General features: G+C 42.4%; 2 protein-coding genes across 9 annotated transcripts in view; one reads left to right on the top strand and one right to left on the bottom strand.

Annotated features, from left to right (window-relative positions):
* The first annotated feature begins 70 nt into the window (after positions 1-70).
* Positions 71-16,670, top strand: TMEM50A (transmembrane protein 50A). 2 transcript variants are annotated; one of them, XM_046663538.1, is made up of 7 exons: positions 71-203; positions 2,051-2,155; positions 4,113-4,225; positions 6,380-6,447; positions 8,481-8,573; positions 11,084-11,144; positions 16,205-16,670. In XM_046663538.1, the coding sequence occupies exons 2-7, from the start codon at positions 2,063-2,065 to the stop codon at positions 16,248-16,250; spliced, it is 474 nt and encodes a 157-aa protein (XP_046519494.1). In that variant the 5' UTR covers positions 71-203; positions 2,051-2,062; the 3' UTR covers positions 16,251-16,670. The 2 variants fall into 2 exon arrangements, with proteins under 2 accessions (XP_046519494.1, XP_046519493.1); XM_046663537.1 differs by lacking the exon at positions 71-203 and adding an exon at positions 383-535.
* Positions 16,204-27,156, bottom strand: part of RHCE (Rh blood group CcEe antigens) — a 48,476-nt gene continuing 37,523 nt past the window's right edge. For 5 of the 7 annotated variants that reach the window (XM_046663527.1, XM_046663531.1, XM_046663528.1 and 2 more), the window contains 3 exons: positions 26,083-26,162; positions 22,691-22,764; positions 16,204-18,122 (listed from right to left, as the gene is read on the bottom strand). In XM_046663527.1, the coding sequence (XP_046519483.1) occupies positions 18,096-18,122; positions 22,691-22,764; positions 26,083-26,162 (181 nt within the window). In that variant the 3' untranslated portion in view covers positions 16,204-18,095. The remainder of the gene's footprint in view (positions 18,123-22,690; positions 22,765-26,082; positions 26,163-27,156) is intronic. The other 2 variants (XM_046663530.1, XM_046663529.1) reach the window with 2 other exon arrangements.

The following is a 27,156-nucleotide window of genomic DNA, read 5'->3' as shown; positions in this document are numbered from 1 at the left end:
CGCTGTGGGGACCCGAACCCGCACCCACTTTTGCACCACGCGGGGCTCGGCACTGTTCTTGCCACCCAGGACTGAGACGACTGCGGGACCGACCCCAGCACTAGAAAACTCACCGCCTCACTCAAGAGAGATGCAAAGGCCCAAGAGGCCTTCCTCTCGAGAACTTGGGACACAGAGCGACTTCTCACATCTACCCTTGAAAGGTATACTCAAACCACCGCTGCGGACCCCCACCTGCGAACTGAGCGCTGGGGAACGCCCCTGCCGCTGGAGGCCCGAGCATGCGCAGAGACGGCGGCGCGGTGGGCGTGGCTCCCTAGGGCCCTAGCTCCGCCCTGTCTCCGCCCTCTCCGTGCCCCGCCCCACGCCCCTGTCTCCGCATGCGCGGCGAGAGCTGGGTCCCCGGGCTGTTGCATCCGGGTACCGGCGGCGGCCTGTGGGTGTTTTGTTTTCCTGGCTGAAAGTGGCCGAGCGAGGCGGCTGGGCGCGCGACACCCGGGCTCGGGACTGACCGACTGCACGGGCGGGGCTGCACGTGAGTGCCGGGCGGGGAGGGTTGGGGAGGGGCCGCCGCAGGCCGCGTAGGGCTCGGACCGGGCCGCGTGCCGGCGGAGGCTGACTGGGTCGTTGCCTGCAGCTGTGGGAAGCTGCGGGCGCGGGCTGAGCCCTCCTGGCCCCTTCCTGCCGCCCCGTGTCCGGCGGGCGACGGCGGCCGCACTCGGCCGGGCTGCGGGGCCGCGCCCTCCCCAGGGCGGCCCAGGGTTCTTGGCAGCCCCCTCGCCCCCTGCCTTCGAGCTGGAGAAACCGAGAGCCCGAGCGAGGGTCGCTGACCCTCCAAGTCCCGGCGCACGCTGTGCACCTACAGTCCCGGGGTCTGGAGGCGGAGTCCGGCGCTGGCGTGCCCGGAACGGCCCGGAGAAAAATGGACTTGGGCAGGGTCATCGCGACGAACCGAAAATCACGCTCACTGTTACTGCTCTGCCTCCCACGGAAGCAGAAAACGAGTGAATTTCCAAAATTGGACTTGTCCTAAGGGCGTATTAGCACTGGTTATAATCACAGTTTTCAATGTTTAATTTTTAAAAAGGAGTTTACAGTTGGATTCATTGCTCCTTTTTTTTTTAGGATATCATGGTTTTTGGACAACCATGAATGCTAACTACAGAGTAGCTTTGTGGACGGGCCCTGATACGCTGTAGGAGTTTGGGCGTTTTCTTGATTATGAGCAAGTTATACATAATTCAGGGTTTTTCATACTTTGAAGTAGAGGTAATATGGATGTGTCTCAGGCCGGGTCTCCATAGCCCAGCTCGGAAGAATGTTTTATCTAATTTGTTAAGACAATTTAGGTCGGATTCTTTTTGTCTGAATTGATATTAACTAAAATTTTGTGCTTCCTTTTGACTGGAAAATATCTGTTAGAATGAGAGATAGAGATGTTAAAATGAAATGGGTTTCTTTACATAGAAATGACACCAAAAGGCAGGCTTGCAGAAGGAAAAAATAATGAAGTGAAAGGAAGTGATGTGGGTAGCAGACCTGCAGTGCGGTGTTTAATTTCCTAATCTGAGTGTGAAGAAACACGTTCTGTGATAAAATGTGTAAACGGCTGAGAAATATTTCTCATCTGAGTCCATGCTTTAACTCAGAGCCAAAGTTTTTCATTTCTCTCCGCTATGTCAGTGCTCCTGGGCTGTAAATATGTAAATCATATACTAACTTAATTTGAAATTAAAATTAATAATCATTATAAAACTTTTTCAATATTTGGATACCCACCTTTGTTCCTATTACCTAAATGTACCAAAGCCATTTTTTAAATTAAAAAAATACTAACTGAATCCAAATTTTTTTTCCAAAGTTATGTGGAAATTCATCAAAAGCCAGATAAATATTCTGAAGTAGAAGTAGCTGAAATAAAGTATTTGTAACTTCACTTTTATTACATTATTCCTGAACTGTTGACTGTTTTCTAGGAACATAAATCAGATTTGCAGAAAGTAAATAGAAGTACTTTATTTCGTTGATTTTGTTTCGTTGTTTTTTTAAGTGACCTGAAAAAATGTCTGGATTTCTAGAAGGCTTCAGATGCTCAGAGTGCATTGACTGGGGAGAAAAGCGCAACACCATTGCTTCCATTACTGCTGGGGTTCTAGTAAGTGTCATTGATAATTTGGGCCTTGATTACTTTGGTCTGTTTGTTTTTATGTGTTTGGAATTCTGTATGATGTTTTTAAATACGTACTCTTTATTTTATCTTTGAGCACTGAATTTATTTTAATAAATGTTGATACTGTTTATGAGGGGGGTGAATTATTCCTTTTTGAGAGTTGACGTTATGGGTTGAAATTTGATTAGTAGATTGTTTTTCTTTAAGTGCATGGTAAAAATGGTATAATAAGACGGTATATTTTATACGTTTATTCATTATATGGATTATGCCTCCTCTTAATGAGTGCATTAAGTTACCATGAAGTGTTGAGAAATAATCAGGTCAAAATCAGTCAAGAGATATGATTGCATTTCTCCATAATCCAGAGTTAACTTTCTTCTGAATCTCATTTAAAAAGGAAGGGAGGAAGGAAGGCAGAAAGATGTTAAGATATATTGCTTAGAAGAAATTGAGTGTAAAATTCTTATTTACATTGCAAATCCCTCAAGGCATCTGACTTTTGTGTTTTATGCTCTTATGTAGTCATATGCGCTAAAGAGTTGAATTTTAAGTAAACAAAAAGAATCTACCTTTAAATATCTCCTCTTTGCCTAGTCTCTGACACTTACAACCTGTGAAAAATAATTATCCTATATTTTTCCAAAGTAATGGCAAAATATAAAACTGTATAAATCTTGCTCTTACAAACATCAAAAAAAAAAGCTTTAAATTTTGGTCTGTGAAGAAAATATCTTGAATACCTTGAGCTGAAGGTGAAAAAAAAAGTGAAAGTACTTGTGCTAGCCAGTAAAAATGTCATTAATAGAGTATGGATCTGTCTGTAACCCGATAAAAATAATTTGGTTAGCCTAAAATAGTTATTTTTAAATAATTGCCAGAAGATGGCGGTTCCCAGAGCTAACTGGATCAGGGTTGGGAGTGGGGGTAGATAGAGGGTTACTTTCAAAACCTAAGCTACTTGTCAGAATTTGGTTAATATCATCTTATTGTAAGTTTCTGCTTGGGTGATAAATAATATTTGTGCAGTATTAATGTTTTTTCATTATGTATTTGCCCTTGATTATATCCAGAACCAAATTCAATTAGGATAAATTATAATTTGGTGTTGATATTGAATTTAGCATCATAGCCGAAACCATCTGTAGACTGCACTGTAATTCATCAAAAGGAAAAGCAGAACTGCAGAACCACTGATTGCTTTTTTTTTTTAAAGATTTTAAAAATTTTTTCCTTTTTCCTTTTTCTCCCCAAAGCTCCCCAGTGCATAGTTGCACATTTCTAGTTGTGGGTCCTTCCAGTTGTGGCATGTGGGATGCCGCCTCAGCATGGCCTGATGAGCAGTGCCATGTCCGCACCCAGGATCTGAACCGACGAAACCCTGGGCCGCCAAAGCAGAGCAGGGGAACTTAACCACTCGGCCACGGGGTCGGCCCCAGAACCACTGATTGCATAACACCAAGAGGAAAGCTAAAATTCTATCCACAATTATTCCCCATATTATTTTGAATAATTCTTTTCATTTTCAATAATAACACCTTTCTGGAGGCTTAGAATATATCAGCAACAGGCCACTCCTTCTGTCCATTAGAATCTGAATCACTTTTTTCCCTTCTCCTGCCATGAGATACCATAATTTATTTCTAGTTCACAAAATTAGATTATAGACTTTATTACGACAATATAAAATAATGCCTGAAGTAGACGTAGAAAAGAAGTTCATGTTCATAAATATTAATTGCTGTCAGACTTAAGCATATGTAATATTCAGTCAGATATTAAGCCATGTGCAAAGTATATGCAAGACACTGCTGGAACGTTTAGGAAAATTTTGAAATTCATTAGAAAGGATCTCTTCATTTAGGTACCTTGCTTTCTTTTTAGCCAGTAAGATATGAAATCACTGTCATTGCTCCTTGGTCCCCTTTTCGGTTTGTCTTAGTTTTTCACAGGCTGGTGGATCATCATAGATGCGGCCGTCATTTATCCCAAGATGGAGGAGTTCAACCACTCATACCACGCCTGTGGCGTCATAGCAACCATTGCCTTCCTGATGTAAGTGTTGTTGGTGACACGACTTACACAGATTGTCACAAAATAAAAGTTTTTTACATACAGTTGAGTAAAGTTTTTTAAATATTATCAAATTAGCATATTGGACATGGTGTAAAAGTCAAATCATAGGGAGGGACTTACAAAGAAAAGCTACAGTCCTTTTTTCTAGTCTTCCTTCCACCTCTCCTCCTCCACTTCTGTCTCCCAGCGTCTCTCAGCTATCCTTTTATTTCTATACTGCCAGTGTCTCTAACTTTACTTTTAGGTCAGAAACCATGTCCTCTATATAAGGGTTTGTTTATTCATTCATCCAACAAATACTCATTAAGCTTTATATTCCCAGGCTCTGCTCTAGGTACAGGAAAGACAGTAGCAAATAAAACAGGGAAAAATCCATGCCTTTATGGAATTTATACTCTAATGAACGAGGCAGGTTGTAACTAAAGAGAAATAAATTAAATATATAGCACATAAAATAATGATAAGTGCTAGAGAAAAGAAGCAGAGGAGGAGATATGAGATGTCAACAGGGTGTGTAGAAGTTTTAGAGTCAAGGAAGGCCTCACTAAGAAGGTGATTTTTGAGTAAAGACTTGAAGAAATGAAGGAGCTGATCATGAGGGATATCTGAGAGATCATTCTAGGCAGACAGAACAGCAAGTACAAAGGCTTTATGGCAAGGAGACCAGAATGGCTGGAGCGAAGTGTCAGGTCTTAAAAGCCAGGGAAGACTGAAGAACTATTCCAGACTGAGGAGACTAAAGAGACAGGAAAACAGAGTGTACCTCATGATTCTGGACAGGATCCTTTTGCTATTAAGAGCATTATTGGGACAACTGGGGAACTTCAATAATGTCTGACAATTTCCTGATTCTCATGGTTGTACTGTGGTTCTGTAGAACTGTCTTGTTTCTGGGAAACGTGTACATTTCTGGGGTCATGGGGCATCATGTTGGCAACTTTCAAATGTTTCAGGAAAAAAAAATTATTTGAACTATACTTGGAACTTTTCTGCAAGTCTGAGATTATATGTAAAACTAGTGATATCAGAGAACAAATAGCAATTGTTCATGTCAGAAGGTGCCTGATAGTGAAGACTGACACTGACAAGGCAGGGTCACGGCTATCTGACAGAGGCTTATGAAGTTTATTCAGGTGGCTGCAAGGAAAAGCAAGAGCTAAGAACTACTAACCTAAGAACATCTGCATTTTTTTAAAAATATGAAGTTTGTTTTAAAATATTTTTGTTTATGTACTAAATAATTTAGGTGATATAGAGATCACTGAAAATAATTATGAGTATTGTGATCATTCTAAAACTTAGATTTGAATGAATAAGACTTCATATTATTATGAAGAAATTAGAGTTTATATAGTCAACACATTTATCGAGCACCTACTATGTACCAAGCCACATGCTAGGCACTGAGAATAAAAATAGGAAACAAGATAGACACAGCCCCTGCCCTCATGAAGCTTACTTTCTAGAGGTAGACACACACACATATATATGTTTTCTAACTTTTTACCTTGATATATTGTGAAATTTTCCCATGGCATTTAAAAGTTTTCCAAGGATACTTTTGAAGAAAGCAAGGCTATCTCAATTTAAAGAGGTAGTCTGTGAAAGTCAGCAAAAGACTTCTTATGTTTGGAACGTGTATCAGTGATTAAAAAAAAAGATTTTACCACTTGAATCCTTTGTACTGAGTATGTCTGATGTGTACAAATGGAAAACTAGATAGGACCAAGCTAGAGATTGTTCCAGTCTTAGCAAAATATAATTTTGAGAATTTTACTCTCAAATTTTGACCAGTGTCAGAATCACCTGAAGGATTTGTTAAAACTCAGATTGCTGGGCCCCACCCCCAGAGTTTCTGCTTCAGTAAACTTGGGGTGGAGCTGGGGAATTTTCCTTCTAGAGACTTCCCAGGTGATGCTGATTCTGCTGGTCTGGGCACTGTAATCACTGCTTCAGAGGGTGTCTGGTTGAAGGGACTTGCCTCAGGTCATATGAATCGATTACTCAAGACTCTCGAAGCCTTACCTTCAATTGGAGGAACTCTGGCTTACTGTGTCTGGTAATGTAATGTCATGGATGGTTTCCTCTTGGAGTCAGAGACCCTGATTTCTTGGTTTTGTTGTATTCACACAGGATTAATGCAGTATCTAATGGACAAGTCCGGGGTGATAGCTACAGTGAAGGTTGCCTGGGTCAAACAGGTAAATTTGTGCAAACAACATCTTACCACACGCCCTTAAAATGAGGGTCATATGTGGAAGGGCCACTTGTCTGACTCCTTCAGATCAGGGCTAGGATGGAGGTGTTCTGAGCAGAGGTTATAGGTTCCAAGGCGTAAGGTAAAAGTCACATTTGGTCAGAGTTTGCTGTGTGGTACAGGATGTGCAGTTTTGAGTATGTAGCCCTGTGCAATAATGTGTAGACGTAAGAGTATACAGTATACAGCAGAGAACAGTATATAATAAGGAATACGTGTGCAAAATAGAATTGATCGTACTTTAAGCTATACCCTATAAATTATTTCCTTCCCTTTTTTGCCAATCTTATATGATTGAGTTAGCATTTTGAACTAACTTAGAATCATAGTTTTTTGTGTATTTTAAAATGCACAACACAAAATGCACCATCTTAACCTCTTGTAAGTGTCGAGTTCAGTAATGTTAAGCACATTCACATTGTTGTGCAGCCAACCTCCAGAACTCTTTTCATCTTGCAAAACTGAATAGAATAATAGAATTTTAGTGCTGGGGTTCACCCAGGCCCCTCCTGCTCACCTGAGGAGCTCATGTCCCCTGCACTCCGTGGCCGTGTACCTGAGGTCGGCAGAATACAGAATACATGTGGCACAGCTTCCTTGACAGTCCAGTTTACTCAAAGATTTCAGGGGACAGATGTTAACTAAGCAGTTTAAATGATAAACTCAAGACATTACATCCATACAAAGATAAACCTGGATATAGGCAAATTTCTTCTTTTTTTTTTTTTTTTTTTGAGGATGGTTACCCAGCTAACAACTGCCAGTCCTCCTCTTTTTTGCTGAGGAATCCTGGCCCTGAGCTAACATCCTCTTCCTCTACTTTATATGTGGGACGCCTACCACAGCATGGCGTTCCGAGCGGTGCCCTGTCTGCACCTGGGATCTGAACCGGCGAACCCCGGGCCTCTGAGAAGCAGAACGTGCGAACTTAACTGCTGCGCCACCGGGCCAGCCCCATGCCCATGGATATAGGCAAATTTCAAGTGACTTTTTTTTTTTTTAATAAAACAGGAGAAACTGCAGAAGTCAACTCTGGTCTGTGCTTTCAGGCTGTCTTCTGGTTCACTCACTCTCTTCCTAGATGACCTTAAGTGGAAGAGCTACAGGAACACTGACCTGCCATCACCTTGTGAACGCTGAACAAATAAATGAATGTCAGCAGTCAGCGTTGATAACAACAAGCCAAGAACAGCTAGAGCTGAGACTAGAATGTGGCCAGCACATCTCTAAAGAAAATGTGTTAGCTGGCACAGCCTTGGGCTTCCAGAGCCGGTTATATTTGTTTTACTGTCCCGTCTATGAGTAACAGCTTATTATTTCAGAACTATTTTTTATGTTTTGAGTATGAAATCAGAAATTTATATATAACATTCTGTTTGCTGCCTTTTATTAAGCAAGGCAGTGTTATTATTAAAATGTATTTGTGCTAATTAAATAAACTCATCTCAGAGTTCATCTTAGGCAGTCTGATGACTCCATTTATTTTATAGGAAATCTTCATAAGTATTATATAAATGTGATTTATAACATGGTTGTCTTCCTCTGTTAACATAGTTTTAATGCACCTTTCCTAATTGCCAGCCACAGTACATTTGAACTTCCTTTGCTACCTGACTTCCCTGAAAGGGAAATCTGCTAGTGTTTGGATTCATATGTCACTGAATAGGAGTTTTTTGTTAACTATTCCTGTGTTATGTTTTGTGAGGTTTTTGTAGGAAGGTTGAGTACAGTTTTTGCAGTGTGGATAGGTGGGGAAAGTAAATATAGGCACTTAGAAAATACAGACCAGCCGGCAAGAAAAAGGCCGCCGTCTGCACTGATGATACTCAGCACATCTTCTGCCCCTGTTCTTATTTTAGACTTTACTGGCAACTACACATTTTTTCTCTCTGGGTTTTTGTTTTCTTTTTGAAAAGCCAGTTGAACTGACTGCTACCTTCTGAGAAACAATTCTGACAAAATTTTCTCTCTTTTAAGGTGCTCGCATCTGGCTGTTCATTGGTTTCATGTTGGCCTTTGGGTCTCTGATTGCATCTATGTGGATTCTCTTTGGAGGTTATGTTGCTAAAGGTAAGAGAAGGCACAGTTTACATTCTCCTCCACTGGAATGCTGAAGTTGTGCATTGAAGTTGGTTATTTTAGAATAAAGCTTTTTTCATATAGATGGGCCAACTACTAGCAGTACGTTTGTGCCTAGGAGCTCCCCTCTCTCTGTCAGTATTTGTTTGGTTTGTTTGGTTTGTTTTTAGTATCGCTTCTGTATTTTTTCTTCTAATCTAGAGCCTGGAAGGAATGAGACACGGCTCCATACCTTGCCTCTCTTTGGCTTCCAAAAACCTCAAAAGCAGAATACATATGTTGCGTAGCTATTTGGCAAGTGTTGACTTGCTGAATAATATCCATGCAAGGCTCTAACATCCTAGAATGGAAGTTAATCAAGCCAAGCCTCGCTGATAATATGATGTCATCTCCCTTTAAATAGAATAAATTAACACAATGTGCTTCTGCTGTAAAAGGCCAGTTTAAGGCAAGCTCAGGAAAGGGCCTGCTCTTAGGTCCCTGGCTGAAATTTCAGCTTGAAGGACTCCAGAAAAATATGAAATCCACCAAGGTTCCAGGTAAAATTGACTATGCTTATCACAGTAAATATACAATATCAATGATTTGCAAAAACTGGACCAGCAGAGATCTAATCTAGCTCATATTTTAACACTTTGCTTCTTTGAATAAAATGTAATTCTTGGATTAAAATCATGGGTTTTCTGAATTTTATTCAAATCACTTAAACTTACAGGAATGATAGCATTTTTAATATTTTTCTTTTGTTTATATAATTTATTACTAAAACCATGTTACCGAAACTGTAGAAAAGAAAGAAAAGGACTGTAATAATCTTACTCCTCCTAAATATTTTGGTATATTTCCTTTGGTCTCTTTTCTTGTGTTTTTTATGTAGTTACAATACAAATACAATTTTGAACCCAGCTGTTTGCATTTAACCTGATATCATAAGTAGTTCTGTTGTTGCTACAAAATCTTCGTCACCACCATATTTTAAAAACGAAAAGTTATGTTTTTAAGCATGTGAATTGCATAACAGATGTTCCTTATGGAAAGCTGAGACTATAAAAGAGCTTAAAGGGGGCCAGCCCAGTGGCATAGTGGTTGAGTTCGAGTGCTCCAGTTCACCAGCCCACGGTTCGCAGGTTCGGATTCTGGGTGTGGACCTAGCACCACTGGTCAAGCCACACTGTGGGGCATCCCAGATAAAACAGAGGAAGATCGGCACAGGTGTTAGCTCAGGGCCAATCTTCCTCAAGCAAAAAGAGGAAGATTGGCAAGAGATGTTAGCTCAGGGCCAATCTTCCTCACAAAAAAAAAGAGCTCAAAGAAGAAAATAAAATTACTGACAATTCTTTCCCAGATATAACTATTAATGCAGAGCCCCTTTTTGTAGGAATGTGTTCATTGCATAGAATATTAAGTTACTTTCCTAAAGGCTGCTCGAGTCAGGTTATGCTTTGAGAATTAGAAGCAGATCTGTAATTTATAAAGTTGCCTTTATATAGGATCTTTATGAGCCATTCTAATGGTCATAGTTATGTAATGTGGAATATTTAATGTGGCCTTCTAGTCGTGAAGGCTTGTACAAACCAGCTGTTACGGCGGTAATCAGATTAATTTAAAACTATTCTGAGAAAAAGGTGATAATTCATCCATTCATCCTGCCTCAGTTTCTCAGTTAGTGAGTAATCACTGACAGCTCCAATAGTAGAAATTTATGAGAATTTCAGCTTCAAACCATGATAAAATTGGGACAAAATGTTCCCCTGGCACTCTTGCCCATACTAGTTAATGGCTACTCTGTGCCTCCAGGTGTTTAGGCCGAAAGCCCTGGCTGGTTAAGGCCCGTCAAAGATGACACGTCTCTTTCTCTCGTACCCAACATCTGATCCCTCAGCAAGTCCTGTGACTCTGCTCTTGGAATGTATCCTGAACTGACCGCCTCGTGCCTTGTCCACGGCTCTTACCTGGTTCAGCCCAGTACAGTCCTTGCCTGGTTTCCTGAAATAGCCTCCACACGGGTTTCTCTTTCTCCCCTTGCCCCCTTTAGTCTGCTCTCAGCACAGCAGCCAGAGGCATCCTATTAAAATATGTCAGCTCATATCATTTCTGCTCAAAACCCTCCAAGGGCTTCTCCTCTTACCCGGAGTGAAAATCAAAGTCCTTGCTGTGGCTGCAGGGCTCTCTAGGACCTTTGCCCCCAGCCTGCCCTCTGCTTCTCTGATCCGTCTGCTGCTTTTCTGTCGTTTGCCCTATTTACTGCTGTATCCTCCGCACATTGAACAGTGCCAAGCATAGTATGCACTCAGTAAATATTTGTTAAGCGAATGAAGGGAGCTGTCATTTATTAAACCAAAGCTAGACTCTGTCATATGTATTATGTCACTTAATACTCAAACCAGCCATAGTTACCGGAAGAATCAATTATGTTAGGCGCGAAAACTGATAGCTGCCAGCATATCAGAAACTAAATATTTGAGATTATAAACATCTAAATATTACAATTATTTTTACAGAAAAAGCCGTAGTCTACCCTGGAATTGCTGTATTTTTCCAAAATGCCTTCATCTTTTTTGGGTAAGTTTGTTTTTCATTCTTCATCCTATTTTTTTAAATTCTTTTTTTATAATAGTTTCTTTTATGTCGTATACTATATTTAGCTGTTTAATTTACCCCTGTCCAATGCCCCTCCCCCACATTGTTGTCATAAAATATGAAGACTGAGGTTGAGAAAGATATTTTTAATACATGGGTTAGTTTGCTGCCAACCTTAGGAACATACATTGATTTTAAACATTGCCACCACCTCCCCTTTAATGAAGAACTGTGATTCGTATAGATTTAGTTACATAACACTGACAATGTTTGCTTTAAATCTGTATCTCTAACAGTTGCTTTTAATGAAAGCCTGCTTAAAACCGTTTCTCCTTAAAATTTTGTTTCTGGGTGCATTTTATAGTTCCTTCTATCCTTGGTGTCATTAGAATTTGTTCATGAAATTTGAGGTGTGGAAGAAAAGCCTTAACATTTTTTATCCTTCTGATACAATGACAAAAGATTACTAAAACCCCTAAAAACCTTAATATTTTTATCAGTAGTTTTCTCTAATGTTCATTTTTTCCTGGACACTTAAGGCCTGCCCTTTCCCCTACTCCTAGCCTCCCCAGCCCCCAAAATAAAAGACTATTCTTTACCCTCTGCATCAGGAACTCTTAACCTCCATTCCGTGGGTAGGCTTCTAAAGATGGGGAACCAGCAGACATTTCCGTATGCAAGACATTGGTGTTTCTAGAAAGAGAATCTGTGGCTTTCATCAGATTTTCAAAGAAGTCCCTAATCCAAAAAAGGTTAAAAAAAAAAAATTGCTGTATATTCTAGAACAGTCTATTCCAGGACTTTTCCTTTTCTTCCCCAAAGAGGAAATGGATGCCCACATCTACTTGAAGCACTTGTGAAATGCTAATCATTGCCCTTCAGTAATAGTCAGCAGTTGGTATTCACACTTATTCCGTTCCACCACCAGGCATTTTTGCAATATAAAATCAGTTTGGAAGTAAGAAAAATGTGAACTTAGATGTGGCAAGATACACAACTTCTTTGAGTCATACTTTGTGTCCTGAAACTAGTGGAGAAAACAGAGAGTTAAAAAAAAAAAAAAGTTAAACCATTGACTTTTATGCAGAAAATAATAGTGACCAAAGTGTATTGAGCAGTTATTCTGTACGAGTCACCACTGTTAGTGCTTTACACACTCTCTCAGTTAATCCCCATCACGGGTCTGGAGGTGACTCCATCATCATCATCCCCATTTTACACGTGAGAACACAGGCATGAGAAGTTAGGTAACTTGTTTGAGATCATGACTAAAATTCAGGCTATCCGACCCCAAAGTTCAGGCTCTAGCTGCTATGATGGTGAAATTTGAAAGTTGGGATGAATTAACTGACATTTTCTCCTTTTGCTGAGTCTTCAACTGTTGTTCAGTATTAGTCCTGTTTCCCTCCTCTCCCCCTTTTTTGTTTTAACGAATGTAACATCGTACTTGAAAAATACAAAATGAGTAAACCTCACTCCCCAACTTACAAAATAAAATTTGCGTTTGTTATTTTGTAGAGCAGTGTAGCGTGTGTTTATTAGAGGGACAGTATTGATGTTCAGGATTTCTTTTCCTTCCAAGCCACAATGCTGAGGCTTGAGCATCTTTAAAGAAGGACCAGCATCTTGAGCTCACGACTCCAGTATCTCCACAGCGTTAGAGGCGCTGGGGGGACTCAGTGTCCCAAACTCCAGGGTCAGAGCAGGGGTACGAAAAGCTTCAGGATGAAGTGGGGGGAAGGGAGTTTACTGAAAACCAGCCAGGGAGGGGCAAACAGCAGCCTTTTTTATTTTAATCGTTATTTAGCTTGGCAGAGATAAAGGATAAAGCAAGGTCCAGCTTGACATGCTGCTTTGGCAGGGACATTACTCTGTCACAGCAGGAAGAACAGAGGATTGAGAGGAGAAGATTCGTGGGAAAATTTCTCTCTTCCGATGAGGGAGGAAATACATGAGATCATAGAGTAGTTAGCACATTTCACAAAACCTTGGAAACCGATCATTGACTTGTCGTCTCAAATCAGTTATAATGAATTACTTTTATATGCAACAAGTTTGGTTAATTTCTCATTTATTACTGTCGTACCTCGTAGGTCTAAAAACTCATTAGGTTTTGTGAAAATACTATAAGCATATTGAAATTAAATTCAACTAATAGACACTGTGGTCAGAACAGTTGTAGCAGATTACCTGCCGTTCTGATTTATAACAGAAGAGTTCTCAGCAACAGCTATTACTGTTTCAGAAATCACAAACAGATGTCACGACCAAAGGTGACCATGTGACAGTGTGGGAGGGACTGGCTGTTGCCCAAGAAACTCTTCAGTTTACACTTTACATCTGTTGCCGAGCTGAAGTTAGCATGTCTCTTCTAAGCCATCTGGAGAGTAGAGGCCCTGATAACCAACTTGGGATTTTCTTTTTTGCAGCAGTAGGTCTGATATTAACCTGAAGAGCAGAGATCAAGTCACCTTTTGGAGGTTTATGAAATCTTTTATAAAGAGAAATTAATATACTTCCGAGAGATTATAGCTGACTTACTGGTTGCATTTTGTTTTCATCCCAAAACGCTCAAGTGTTTACCTTTATAAAAGCCTACAAAACCTGTTTTAAGTTGATCATTATGATTGCGGGCTTAACCTCGAGTATACACCGATAATTGGAAAACAGATGAGAAAGCGAAATGAAATGCAGCATGTGCCATTAAAATGTCTACTGTCTTCAGTTTCCCTTGCATTTACCGCCCCCATCCAAGCCCTGTTCAAGCTGCCTCTGAATTGTCTTAAACCTGTTCTGGTTTTGTCCGCTTCCCCTGTTTATGTTCAGTCATCGTCATCCCTTCCTGAGCTGTTCGCATCCCTAACTGGTTCCTCCCTCGGATCCGGTTTCCTGCTGAAACATAGCTCTAATCCTGTCATTTCCCATCTTAAAGTTTTTCAGAACTCACAGCTGTCTACAGAAGACATCAGCGCTAGTGGCCATCCAGCCAAATTCTGCCCACAATTCTGTTTGTTTCAGCCTATACAGTATTTTTTGTTTTATTGAGCTAACATTTAAAAGTCAAGATGGGGCTGGCCCCGTGGCGGAGTGGTTAAGTTCGCGCGCTCCGCTGCAGGCAGCCCAGTGTTTCTTTGGTTCGAATCCTGGGCGCGGACATGGCACTGCTCATCAAACCACGCTGAGGCAGCGTCCCACATGCCACAACTAGAAGGACTCACAACAAAGAATATACAACTATGTACCAGGGGGCTTTGGGGAGAAAAAGGAAAAAATAAATTAAAAAATCTTAAAAAAAAAATCAAGAGATTTTACATAAAAATCTGAATTTGGGGCTTTTCTTGAAAAACTGGAAGATCAGTCAACCCTGGGCCCTGCACAGCAACAGTCAGCTGGAGGTGAATAGTTGCTCCTTTTAAATGGGGGCGGCATCTCCGCATAGCCCCATTCCATTCATTGCCTGGGACTGGTTCCCGGTTGCCCCCTGTAGGAGAGCATAAGGCTGGCACCGGCCCTCTCAACTCATTTAAGGCCCCTGAGGCCCCTGTAGGCCATTCACCACCCTGGTCAATTGGCTTACCAAACCCTGGCCACCTCCATTCCCTGTCCTCCTTGTCTCTTAAACTATAATCTAGCTATATTGGACTCTTCCCTGTTCTGCTACGCCTCGGATATCTGTATCAATAATCCATATCCATGTACGTCTCCTAATGCATATAATTGCCCTCTTGCCCCTGGTAAACCGGAGCCTTGAGGACAACCATAGACGCCTCCCGTCCTCAACCCTGGACTAAGCTCTGTGGGCGCGTTTTCCTGACACACTGATCTCCTGGGCTTTTCCTGAGGCCCCGCAGTCTTTTAGTCCCTTTTGCCTTTTGATAGACTGTTTCCCCTCTGTGAAACATCTTCCTTCATCATCCCACTAACTCCTGTTCCTGCCAACCTCCCATTCAAACTCTTGCTCACCCTTCAGAGTTCATCTAATATTACCACCTCCATAAATCCCTTTCTGACACCTCCAGGCAGAATAAATGCCATGTGTTTCTGTGCTCCCTTAAGGTTTGGTGTATATACTGCTAATACTTACCATATTGTGTCACCAAGAATGTGAGCAACTCAAGGGCAGGGGGACTATATCTTATCTTTAGAGCCCTGGCATCTAGCACCTAGCACCTTGACATTCAAAAAAGGTTTGTTGAGGGGCCGGCCCCATGGCCGAGTGGTTAAGTTCACACCCTCCGCTTTGGCGGCCCAGGGTTTCACCGGTTCAGATCCTGGGCATGGATATGGCACCACTCGTCAAACCATGCTGAGGCGGCATCCCACACAGCACAGCCAGAAGGACCTGCAACTAGAATATACAACTATGTACTGGGGGGCTTTGGGGAGAAGAAGGGAAAAACAGCAGCAGCAGCAGATTGGCAACAGATGTTAGCTCAGGTGCCAATCTTTAAAAAGAAAAAAGGTTTGTTGAGGGGCCAGCCTGGTGGCGCAGTGGTTAAGTTCGAGCACTCTGCTTTGGCGGCCTGGGGTTCACTGGTTCAGATCCTGGGCGTAGACCTGCACACCACTTATCAAGCCATGCTGTGGGAGGCGTCCCACAGAAAGTAGAAAGTGGAGGAAGATGGACACTGATGTTAGCTCAGCAACAGTCTTCCTCAGAAAAAATAGGAGGATTGGTAGCAGATGTTAGCTCAGGACTAATCTCCACCCAAAAAAACAAAAACGGTTTGTTGAATGAATTTGATAAAATCAGACATTTAATGGTTCCAGACTAAGCATTGGTTAACTTTTTAAGAGGGACATATGTCTCCGGTGCTCAGAAGTGAAGGATGGGGGAAGCTGGTGGTAAACAGCACAGTTGAGCACGCGGGGAGAATTTCCTACCTTAGACGGACCCGTTTCTGCTCTGATACAGCCCCTGGTGGTTTTCCTACAACTCATCAGGTATTCTTTGTTGCTAGTTTCCCACCATTCTAAATTTCCCCTGTTCTTCCTTTTTCCAGACTTAGCTAGTCATGTGATGTTTCTTATTTTATTCACAGAGGACTGGTTTTTAAGTTTGGCCGCACCGAAGACTTATGGCAGTGAAAACGTCCGATTTCCTACTGCACAGCAGCCCTGCGTGGGTTTTTTTTTCTACTCCCTCTCTTTTGTAATGCCATTTTCTAAACTTATTTCTGAGTGTAGTCTTTGCTTAAATTTGTGTAATACTAAAATCATGAGAACTCCCTATTTAAGCAGCCAAAACAAAAATCTTGTGGTATACATTTGATTAACATAAAATATTAAAGAAAAATAGTGCACGAGTAATTTTTATTAAGCTTTATCGTGGTATAATTTGTAAAAATACAAAGAAATTATGGATACAACTTATATGAGTATTTGTCATATCCAAGGTCCAAAACTGTAATTAAAGTGCTCTGAAGATTTAATGTGCTTATTTAAATGTGGCCTCTTCTGTGTCAAATGTTAAAAGAAATATAAACATCTCCTTGTTTTTAAAAACTATTCAGTGGTCAGAATTCTTTCTCACTATACTTTGTGTTTGGTTTATACAGTTTTGCCAAAAATTCTGTAAACATTTCGGTGTGAGCAGCTCTGGAGGGTCTCCCAAGGGGTGAGTGAACATGTCGTAAGAGAGAGAAGCCCTGTGATCCAGCCGCCAGGCTCCTCAGTGCCACTGATTCAGGGTGGGAGGGGGTGGTGATAACTCAGCCATGACACATGGGCCTGGTGGGACGCTGACAGTCTCTCCACATCCACCACTGAAGGAAAGAGGAAAAGGGTAGGGACTTGACACTAGTCTTTACTCAGGTGACAGATTTTTTTGTTGTTGGTTTGATGATAAATTGGATTTCACATTTTCACTGTCTCTCTGTACTGAAGCACTAAGCTCAAAATAGACCAGCAAGGTCAATTATAACTATAGACATTAGCTACTGGAATTCTCTTAGTCTGTCCCTCTTTAGAACTCTGTTATCCCCCAGGGTCCCCACCTTGGGAAAATGGGAATTTTTTTTTAATGAACCAGCTAACTGTGGGATATGCATTCTTTAGAACTACAGCTTGAAATGTTTTCTTTCCTGAAACTTGCTACAATTAGCCCTTCCTCAAACACAAGTGTCTCTTAGATGATTTAAATTTGCGGTACTCTTCTCCATCTCAGCCATAGTTGTCTGTCAGTATATGTTTTGAATACTGCCTGGTCATTAAGACACTACTCAGAGAACTGATTGTGTTGCTGTCATCCCACAGCAAATCCCTCAGGCGAGTTTTAGATCCATTAGGGGGTGAGAATTGGAGGGGTTCTTAGAGATTGAAGTCCACCTTTTCTTTTTACAGTTGAGGGAGCCGAGACCAGGGAAATTTGAATGATTTCCTCAAGGTTATAGAACTAGTTTTTAAATTATAAGGCAATATATCTCCACAATTGACTGTGACATCTTTCCCCACAGTTAAATTCAGAATGTGCTCAGGGAATAAGAACTACCTTGTGGAACTGCTGGAATAAAAATGTAATGTCTGCATTATAGGACTAAATATAAGTGAGTTCTTAATTTTTCCCTATTTGGTATCATCTACTCTCCTGATGTAGATGAGAGTTAACGGGGTAGCGGACTTTATTAAGCATGAGAAAGAATCTAAGAATTGTCAATAAAATTGAACCAAAACCTTAGTTATGTGTCTGTACCCAAGAAAATATTGATAGCATCATCTTTAAGGAAACCAAACATTTGTTTAAGGCTATTATGAAATTACCGCTTAAACAGGTTTTTGGTCTTTTATTTTTAATATCAAATCTACCTCTGACCTCTCATTGTACATAAGAGTCTGCTGTAACACGTGTTTGTTGCACACAAAAAGAAGGCGGGTCATGATGAAAGGAAGTTGTCTTGTTTTCAAACAGGCCTTGTTTTTCTTGGATACTTCTGCTTAAAATCCAGTAGCCAGATGATGAAACTGTAAAAGCAAAGTAAACATTTTTATTACAGATGAACCATTATACTCTTAAAATTTGGATACATATCCATTCTGGCTTGATCTTGAAACTTAAGTTCATCAAAATTCTCATCACAAAGGCCTTAGAGGTGCTTTCATAAAATCTGAATTGGAAGAGCTCTTTGATAGATCTAATTTCCTATAGCTCTTTACATTGATACTTGATAGTCATCTGGCTTTTGTTTGAATGCCTCCAGTGACAGGCGACTCACTACCATGTGAAAGTAGCTCATTCCATTTTGCAGATAGTTCAAATTGTTAGCAATTTATACTGCATCTCCCACTGGGCCTGGTTAAATTCTTTGGAGAAGCATAGACAAAATCTTTTTCCTCTTCTACAAGATAGTCTTTCAAGCGTTTGTTGTGAGGTCTTCTTTTGGTCTTCTCTTCTGCAAGCTGAATATATCCTGAGTTCTTCGGTTTTGCCATATTACACCCTGCCGTACGACATCTCTGCATGTTGAGTAGGTTGGATCACAAAATTCTAGAACTGGAAATTAGAGTAGCTAACATTTATGGGGTGCTTTCTGTGGATCAGTGTGCTAACATTTCACACACGTTATCTCGTTTAAGTCCTTGCAGCAACCTAGTGAGACATTACTATCATCTCCATTTCAGGGACGGGGACACTGAAGCACTGAAAGATCACAGAGCTAGAGGTGGCAGAACCCACATCTGTCTGAATCCAGAATGTGGAATTGGATCTCATTTTCCAAGTAAAGGAGAAGTAAAGTGACTTGCCTGAGGGCCCCGGCCTGCCAGTGGCTGGGCTGGGACCAGAATTCAATCTTCCTCCCAGAACGATGCTCTTTTCCCAGGGCCTCTCCGAGAGGGAGGAGTCTGGTGGCAGGCTCCCAATCTGCTTTCCTACTTTGCTTTAAAAGCTAGCTCTCCTCATTTGGGTTGAATGAGCATTTGTTGGACCCTTACTGTGTGTCTAGAACATTTATTTAAATCAGAAGCAGGGGTGATACCAGTGTGACAAGGCTAGGTTTTAAGAATTTTGCATAAAACAGCAGGAGGAACTCAACACATTTTGTTGTGTTTTTGTGCCACAACAGTGGTGTTTATGTTTCTTGGCGATAAAATCATTTTAAAAATAAACTGAAAATACTTGTTCAGAAGCCAATGGATGATCCTCGGCATGTTGCATTCATTTCAGAATCCATCCTAGGTGCTTGAGCCTGTCACTCTACTCAGCTCTCAGACGCTCACTTGATTGCATCATTTCCCCACTTAAACCTGTGGGGGCTTCCAATTGCCTGAAGGATGCTTCAAGCGGCTCTAGCCGCCCTTGCATCCTTCTTTGCACCCACTCTGCTAAGCCAGGTCGCTTCAAGCTTCTCCCCTTCTTGCTCACAGTCTTGCGCTTGCCTGGAATGCCTTTCACCTCCTCTCTCTTAGCCGAATCCAACACAACTCCAAGTTCCATTTTCCGACCTCCCCAACCTCGCATTCTTCCAGTAGCTACTGCCAGGATTACCTATTTAGCATCTCATTTAGCATCTGATTGATAGAGCTGAGCACATACAAACATCTGGTCCTTCAAGTGGTTAAAGCCCTAGTTTTTCTGTTTGTGCCCCAAACAATACTCAGAACAGGGGCTTGTCCACAGTAGAATGGCAAAAAAAGTTCCTTTCTTCAGAAAGGTTAACTGTGGAATTAATTTTAATAAGGGGATGTCAATGGGTCCTTGTGCTTTGGAGAGCATGAAATGAAATCCATGGCTTATTAAATTCAAATAAAGAGTTGAAGGAAGCTATTTATTCTCTTAGTGAAGGCACACCACACATGAACAATTGTGTTAAGCTGAGTTTCTGTGAGTCAGTGTCTGCTTTAGGACCACTAATCCAGAGGAAGATAGAGGATGGGTACGTGCAGCTCCTTGAGACCTAGAGCCATATTTTATTTAGATTTGTTTTTCCAGTTCGCCACACAAGAGCTCTGTCATATGTTAGGTAATACATTTAATGGAATTAACGAATGAGCGCATCTTAACAGAACCATCCAAGGATGAGATGGGTACCCTTGGGGAGCGGTGAGTGCCCCATGCCAGGAAGTGCCAGGCATGGGCTGGGCAGCCAGTGAAGGAATGTCCCTGCCAACCCCCAGCCGTCTGGTTCTATGAAATGCAATAAGGCCATTCAATAATGTTTAAAATGTCTTATGGGATGGTTTACCAAAAAAAAAAAATCACTGGCTTTATCAGCTTTGGCAGTTTGAATTCTAGCCTCTTTAATGGCTATTCGGCTTTTCACATGCAAACTGTGTCATACTCCTGAATAAACGGGTCTACTCAGCTGTCAAAAAGTTAAATCATAAGACTGGGGGAGCAATTACTGTTCTCCAGCAGCTGCCCGAACACATTCACACGTGCTGTGTCTTTGGAGCCAGACACCAATTCAGATTCCTCCTGTTCCATTTCCTAGGTCTGTCATTTTGGACAAGTTACTCCTCTCCTTTAAGATGGGGATACTTACTCTTGTGCAGGGTTGTTGTGAGGATAAAATCAGATAATGTTGAACAGGAATTAGCACAAAATCAGAAACCGTAGGCCTCCAAAAACCGACAGCTATTATGCTTACACATTCCTTCGTGGTCGGCTGAACCCCGAGTAATAGTAATACACTTTCACGTTCACAGAACGTGGTTTGCATCTCACAGAATGTAGTTACAGGTCTTATCTCACTTGATCTTCAAAACAACCCAGTGAAGGAACAAAGACTACTATTCTTTTCCCAGTAAGAGAGGTCAAGGAGCGCGCCTACAGGCTGCCTTGCAGAATGGTGGGAGCCACGTCTTCTCATTCTGGGTACACCCTCATTCCATTTCACCTGCTACTGTAGGGGCTGGTATTAGGTGGGGTCCCTCAGATTTCCTTCATTTATTCAGCATATACTTATTGCAACTCAAATAATTGAGCCAGATATTTGTCCTATTTGTGATATCCCTGGTTAATTAGCAGAGTGCGTGGTATAGAGTAGATGCTCGATAAATACTATGGAATGAATGGATGGACCCGTTTTCTGAGTCCTTTCACTAGATTACCCCGCTTCTGCGAAAGGGGCAAGAACTCTTGCAGGGGACTAACTGGGAGAGACCAACTGTTGGGAGAAGCCAAGAGCCAAGGGCTAGAGAGAAGTTGGCGCAAGATGAGGCACGTTACCGGTAACAACGTGCATGACTCTCAGAACAATTACTCTGAGTAAAAGAAACCAGAAAAAGAGCATGCACTGTATGATTCCATCCATATAAAATTACAGATAACTTAATCACAGGACAGAAAGCAGTTCAGTCGTTGCCTGGGGGTGGAACAGGGTGGAGTTTCAAGGAGGCACGAGGAATTGTTTGGTGGTGATGGATATGCTCATTATCTTGATTGTGGTGATGGTTTCGTGGACGTATAAATAAGTTTGTATCAAATGGATATACTTTAAATATATGCGGTTCATTGTCAGTTATATCTCGTAAAGCTGTTTGAAGAGGAAGAGGAGGAAAAAATGGAGATGAAGGAGGAGGAAAAGGAGAAGAGGCAAGTTCTCTCTGTTTTGCTCCTATAGACACAAATGCCAATGCCCAGAATAAGGCTGGTTCTCTGTCCCTTTAGTGGTCAGTATCTTGGCATGCTGGGTGGAGAAAGGATTGGCTTGGGACTCAGAAAGTCTGGTTCCTGGTCTTGTCTCTGCCACTCAGAAAGGTATGATACTGGCATTAGCCTGAACTCTGTCGGCCCCAACTTCCCATTTATAACTTGGCAATATTGACCCCTGCTTGCCCAGACAACCTCAGCATCAACTGGAAGATTACCTAAGGTGACATGCCTCCGAGTGCCTTGTGAACAGTGAGTGTAGGTCAAAGGGAGGAGAGCAGTGGGGTGACAGGGAATGAGCCCTGACCTTCTTCCTAGCCCCGTCATGACAACAAATGCTACAATGTAGCACAGACCCCCAGTGGCAGCTGAGTTGTTTGAGCTCTAGGTCCCTGGGCTAAATGACCCTAGACTCCTACACTGCAAGTTTTCTTATGTCCACTCGCTATAATTTGTCACGAGTTGTGTTCTAGATTCAATTCTGCTACTCACTCCGTGTGAGAACGTGGACAGTCATGGCTCCACTCGGAGTGGCTGTGAGATGAGGGGACTGGGCCTGCTGGCCCCTGCAGCTCCTTCTGGCCCTTGCCCTGCATGATTCGATCACCTTCACGTCAAACTATTTGCCCACTTTGATGACTCCAGATGGGGAGACGCGTGGCCAGCGACAGTTCTCTCGTCCCTGACCCTCAATGACTTTGAGGCATCAGGAAAATAGTAACTTTTACCACCTCCCCACCCCCACCAACTCGCACACAGACTCTCACACACTCACACACTCACACGTGCATCGTGGATTTGCTCCTCCCCCAATGCTCTTACTTCATTTTTGTTTGTTTTTTATGTTACTTGCATAAACACCAAGTTAACATATATACCCAGATATCTTTTTAAGTTCATTCACTCAAAATCTCTGACATTAATAGGTTAAAAATCTTACCTTCCAGAAAGCCTGGTCATCAAAATATTTAGCTTCATGAGGTGCTTTCCATATTTCGAGTTTTAAGATTAAACCTGTTTAAATTCATAATTAAATGTTAAATATTTGGAGGACAGCGTTTGTTATCTCAAAATTAATCAACATATCCTATGTCAACTATGGTATCAAAAGAAATCCTTTTTTCTTCCACAAGCAGGAGACAGACAAATGGAGGCGCTGTCCTTCCTGGACCAGCTTAATTAATTCTGTGGACATCTTTTAAAAGGAACTGGCAAGAGCAATTATCTCCAAAAGATTTCAGTTACACTGAGAGTTATATGATAGCCACAGATCTGACACGCGTCCCAAGATGGAACAGAAGGGCACTGCCAGGCACCGCTCCCACTTAGAAGCTGATCCATTTAAAACACAAGGGCTACCATGGAGAGCGACTCGAATTAGGCGCCCCTTTAGATCCAGCGACAAGGGCTCCAATAAACTCCTGCCAACCTCAGCTCAAAATTCCACTTGTGTAGCTAGGAAAGTAGTTTATAACAACTTGTTTTTGTGCCTGTTCTTTTCTTCCGTCCAGGCTCTGCCCAGAGAGCTTGGCCCTAAGCATCCCCCAGCTGTGCAAAGTCTGCGGAATTTCCCAGGATACATTGTGAGCACTTAACCTTTCACGTGAAGCAGGGAAATACTGCTGATAGATTTGTCTGTGTATTTTTAATGACGATTGGTCTCAATGTATTAAACAGTAAGGTGAACAAGAGTAGGCGTCTGCTTATTCATATTTCCCTTTTGTAGCGCCTGCCTTTGACCGATATCGGCACGTACAGTGCAGTCGGCACACCTCATTTAGCTAGCGTTACTCAGAAATGATCTGTCGCCTCCGTGAATTCTCCAGATAGCTGAGGCTTACTCATCACTGATGAAAATCCATCTAAAATATATTTTCTTGTCTGGTGAGACAACACTGAACATATTTAGACTGCTTTTTTTTTAATCAGAACCATTGCTAGGAACAACCATTCATGAGATGTGCTGCATAAAACAGAGAGGCACCTAGCTGTTGAGGTCGTTGGCCTCTTCCCCCAGCAGCCCAAGCTTTTCATGTTCTAAGAATTTCTATTCTTCTATTAGGCTGTCTGCTTTCACCCGAACTTCTACCAGTGCACCTTACTCTAGAAAGCTATCCCACCTCAACTCTGCTATTTCTAATCTGCCTGAACTGGGAAACCCAATAACCATCCTTGATAGGATTGTTTCTTAAATAAGTATAGACAGGCTCCAAATAACGGGGTCTCTTAATGAGTAAAACGCTCAGCTTTTGGAAGTCAATTTAGTGCTATCTTGGCTGCTTGGGGAACTCTTTCCCCTTCCACTGTGCACGTTCTTTTTTTTTTTTTTTTTTTTTGGTGAGGAAGAATGGTCCTGAGCTAACATCTGTTGCTAATCTTCCTCTTTTTGCTTGAGGAAGATTGTCACTGAGCTAACATCTGTGCCCATCTTCCTCCACTTTGTATGTGGGATGCCACCACAGCATGGCTTGATGAGTGGTGTGTAGGTCCACACCCAGAATCTGAACCCACGAATCCTGGGCCACCAAAGCGGAGCGTGTGAAATTAATTACTATGCCACCAGGCCGGCCCCTGCACGTTCTTGTTAATCAGCAGTTCCCTCGTGTCCAAAGCAACATGTAAAGACAAAAGCTCATTAGCCTGAACTCTTAAAGGAATAATATAGGTGTCTTTGCCTCTGTTCTCTTTTTTTGACTCCAGCAAAGCATAAGAAAAGCCCTCCCAGGTGCTTTACAAGGCAGTGCAAGTCAGTGTTACTTTGTCAGGAGCAGTGACAATAGCAAATGGTGTGAGAGCCCAGGTGCAGGACTGCCAGATAAAATCCAGGATGCTCAGTTAATTTTGAATTCAAACACTGGGCGCCTTGTATTTCACTTGCTCAATCAAGCAGCCTTACCCAGGGTGGGACGGCCAGCATGGGTGGACAGAATGTAAACCTGGGGAGGGAGCATTTTCCCATCTGTATTTCATTAATACTCAGACTGTCAAAAGCTGAGGCCCATCAGCACATTAAAGTGAATCTAGCTGATCTCACTCTCTAATATGACCCAGTAACTCCAGAAAGTGCCTTCGTGCCTGTTTTAGAGCTGAAAGGAAGCCAAATGATTAGATCTTTTCATTTTACAGAGAAAAAGGCCCAGAGCGAGTAAAGTGATGTACCCAAGGTCACACAACTCTTTAGTGTCTGCTTATGTCGTTTTGTCTCTTATTTTGCACTCACTCCCCAATTAGGGACAGAAAATATGAGTGTCTAACCAATAAAAGCTGTTTGCTTGTAGAATAAAGATGAAAAATTCTGCACAGAATGGATATTTCACCTAGCATATAGAAGATGGCAAATGAGTAACTCTCCAAGATTCTTTGCTGTTCTGTCATATTGTAGGAGCAAAAACATACTTCAGTCCTCTGTTTAAAGGTCTCCAATGGCTTCCCATCTCTCAGAATTATCTGGCTCCTTGTTACCACTCTGTCCTCCACCCCTGCCACTCTTCCCCCTCACTCCGTCCACATCAGCTACACTGACTTCCATGCTGTTCCCCAAACTTTGCAAAGCATGCTCCTGCCTCAGGGCCTTTGCACTTGCTGTCCCTTTTCATGGAATGCTCTTCTCCCAAATAAACATGTGGTTTGTCTCCCTTCTTTTCTCCATTCAAGTTTCTGCTTAAAGGTCAACTTATTAGATAGGCCTTCCCTCCTAAAAGAGCACCCCAGCCTCACACAGTCTCTATCTTCCCCCACCTGATTTATTTCTCTTCATAGCACTTAGCACCATCTGACATAGTAAATGTTGATTGATTGATTAATTGTCAAACCCACCTCCCCAGCTGGACTATCAGCTCCGTCAAGTCAAGGAATTCATTTGTTCACCGCTGTGGCCCTGGTGCCTGAGACTAGTGCCCAGCTCATCCTAGATGTTGAATAAATACTTAACTGAACAGAGTAACAGTACCGGCGTCCCCAGGGAATAAAAGGTGAGCCTTTTGGCATAAGAGTTTCCTTAATGTTCTGTACAAAACTGGGTGAACTCTCCAGCCCTGGGCTCAAGAGGCTGCAATGTCACCAGCCACCCCTACTTGTAACTTCAGGACAGCCTCTTCCTTCCCTGGCCCTCAGAGTCCGCGGCTGCAGCAGGTGGCCTCGGAGGGCCTGTCCATTCTGAAACGCTGTGACCCTGTGTTTGTTTCCTAATCCAGCTCCAGGCCCTGTGCTCCCTCTGGCTGGAGCTGAGGGGTCAGTTCAGATGGGCACAGACACATCCGGCCACGGGGTAGGTGCACCCTGGACCCGGACCCTGCGCCCCGGGCAGCGGCAGAAGGGTGCTCTCACACTGACCTGTCAGGAGACCAGACAGCATGCCGATAGCCATGACCCAGCCCAGCATCCCCACGTAAATGAGCACCTGCTGGTCCGTCCTAGAAATGACAGGGCAGAGAGGGTCACCTTCGGGCGGCGTCAAAGAGGATGTTTATATCAGTAGTAATGCTGTCAGGAAGGGCCATCAGGAGAAGGAGTGCCTTCTCCCCGGGCGGTAAATTCCCGTCATGTTCCCACAAAGCCAGGCAGACATGCAGGAGGGGCGGGAGGTGGGGGTGAGGGCGGCATGTTCCCAGACCCTCTTGGACTACTTTAATCCTCGGATCCTGGGGATAATGAACTAGACCAGGAGTCAGAAAACCCAAGTTCAAATCCCAGTGCTGTCACCAGCTACGTGACCCGGGGCAAGTCACGGAACATCTCAGAGCCCCAAGCTTCCTCATCGGGCCATTAGAGATGAAGGTTTTGTTTCTGTCAGGGCGAGGGGGGTACGGCGTGGCTATCAGACTCAACTCTCCTGCCCACCCCGCCGAACATACTTCTCTGCCCCCCACCTCAAGGCAACCCCAGGACCGCACTGTAAACAACTAAGGGGCCCTGGGAGGCCAGCCACATGACCTTGTACTAGGCAAAGTTTTCTTAAACAGGACACACAAGACCTAAACAGAAAGAGAACAATAAGAAATTGGACTATATTAAAATTAAGAACTTCTGTTCATCAAAAGACACCATTAAGAAAGTGAAAGACGACCCAGAAAGTGGGAGAAGATATTCACAATACGTGTATCTGACAAAGGATCTATATCCAGAATATATAAAGAATTCTTACAAATCAATAAGAAAAAGGCAGAACAACCCAATAGAAAAATGGGCAAAATAACATGAACTGACATTTCACAAGAGAAGATATTCAAATGTCCAAAAAGCATGTGAAAAGTACTCCACTTAATTAGTCACCAGGGAAATTAAAATTAAGATCAGTTTGATGCCTAAATGGATAAAATCAAAAAGAAGGAAAATATAGAGCATTAGCTACTATGGGGGATAAAGAGAATTCTTAGGCACTACTGGTGATTATGTTGGCGCAAACCA

This window comes from Equus quagga, chromosome 5 (assembly GCF_021613505.1).
Source record: "Equus quagga isolate Etosha38 chromosome 5, UCLA_HA_Equagga_1.0, whole genome shotgun sequence".
Lineage (NCBI taxonomy): Eukaryota > Metazoa > Chordata > Mammalia > Perissodactyla > Equidae > Equus > Equus quagga.
Note: the sequence above shows the minus strand (reverse complement) of the source record. Positions and strands in the feature narration are given on the sequence as shown.

What these genes read in the sequence shown, in the direction of transcription:
- TMEM50A (XM_046663538.1), top strand. Translation starts at nt 2,063, where the DNA reads ATGTCTGGATTTCTAGAAGGCTTCAGATGCTCAGAGTGCATTGACTGG. An exon ending in AGGTTGCCTGGGTCAAACAG is followed by an intron (nt 6,448 to 8,480) that starts GTAAATTTGTGC and finishes CTCTCTTTTAAG; the next exon opens with GTGCTCGCATCTGGCTGTTC. An exon ending in AATGCCTTCATCTTTTTTGG is followed by an intron (nt 11,145 to 16,204) that starts GTAAGTTTGTTT and finishes TTTTATTCACAG; the next exon opens with AGGACTGGTTTTTAAGTTTG.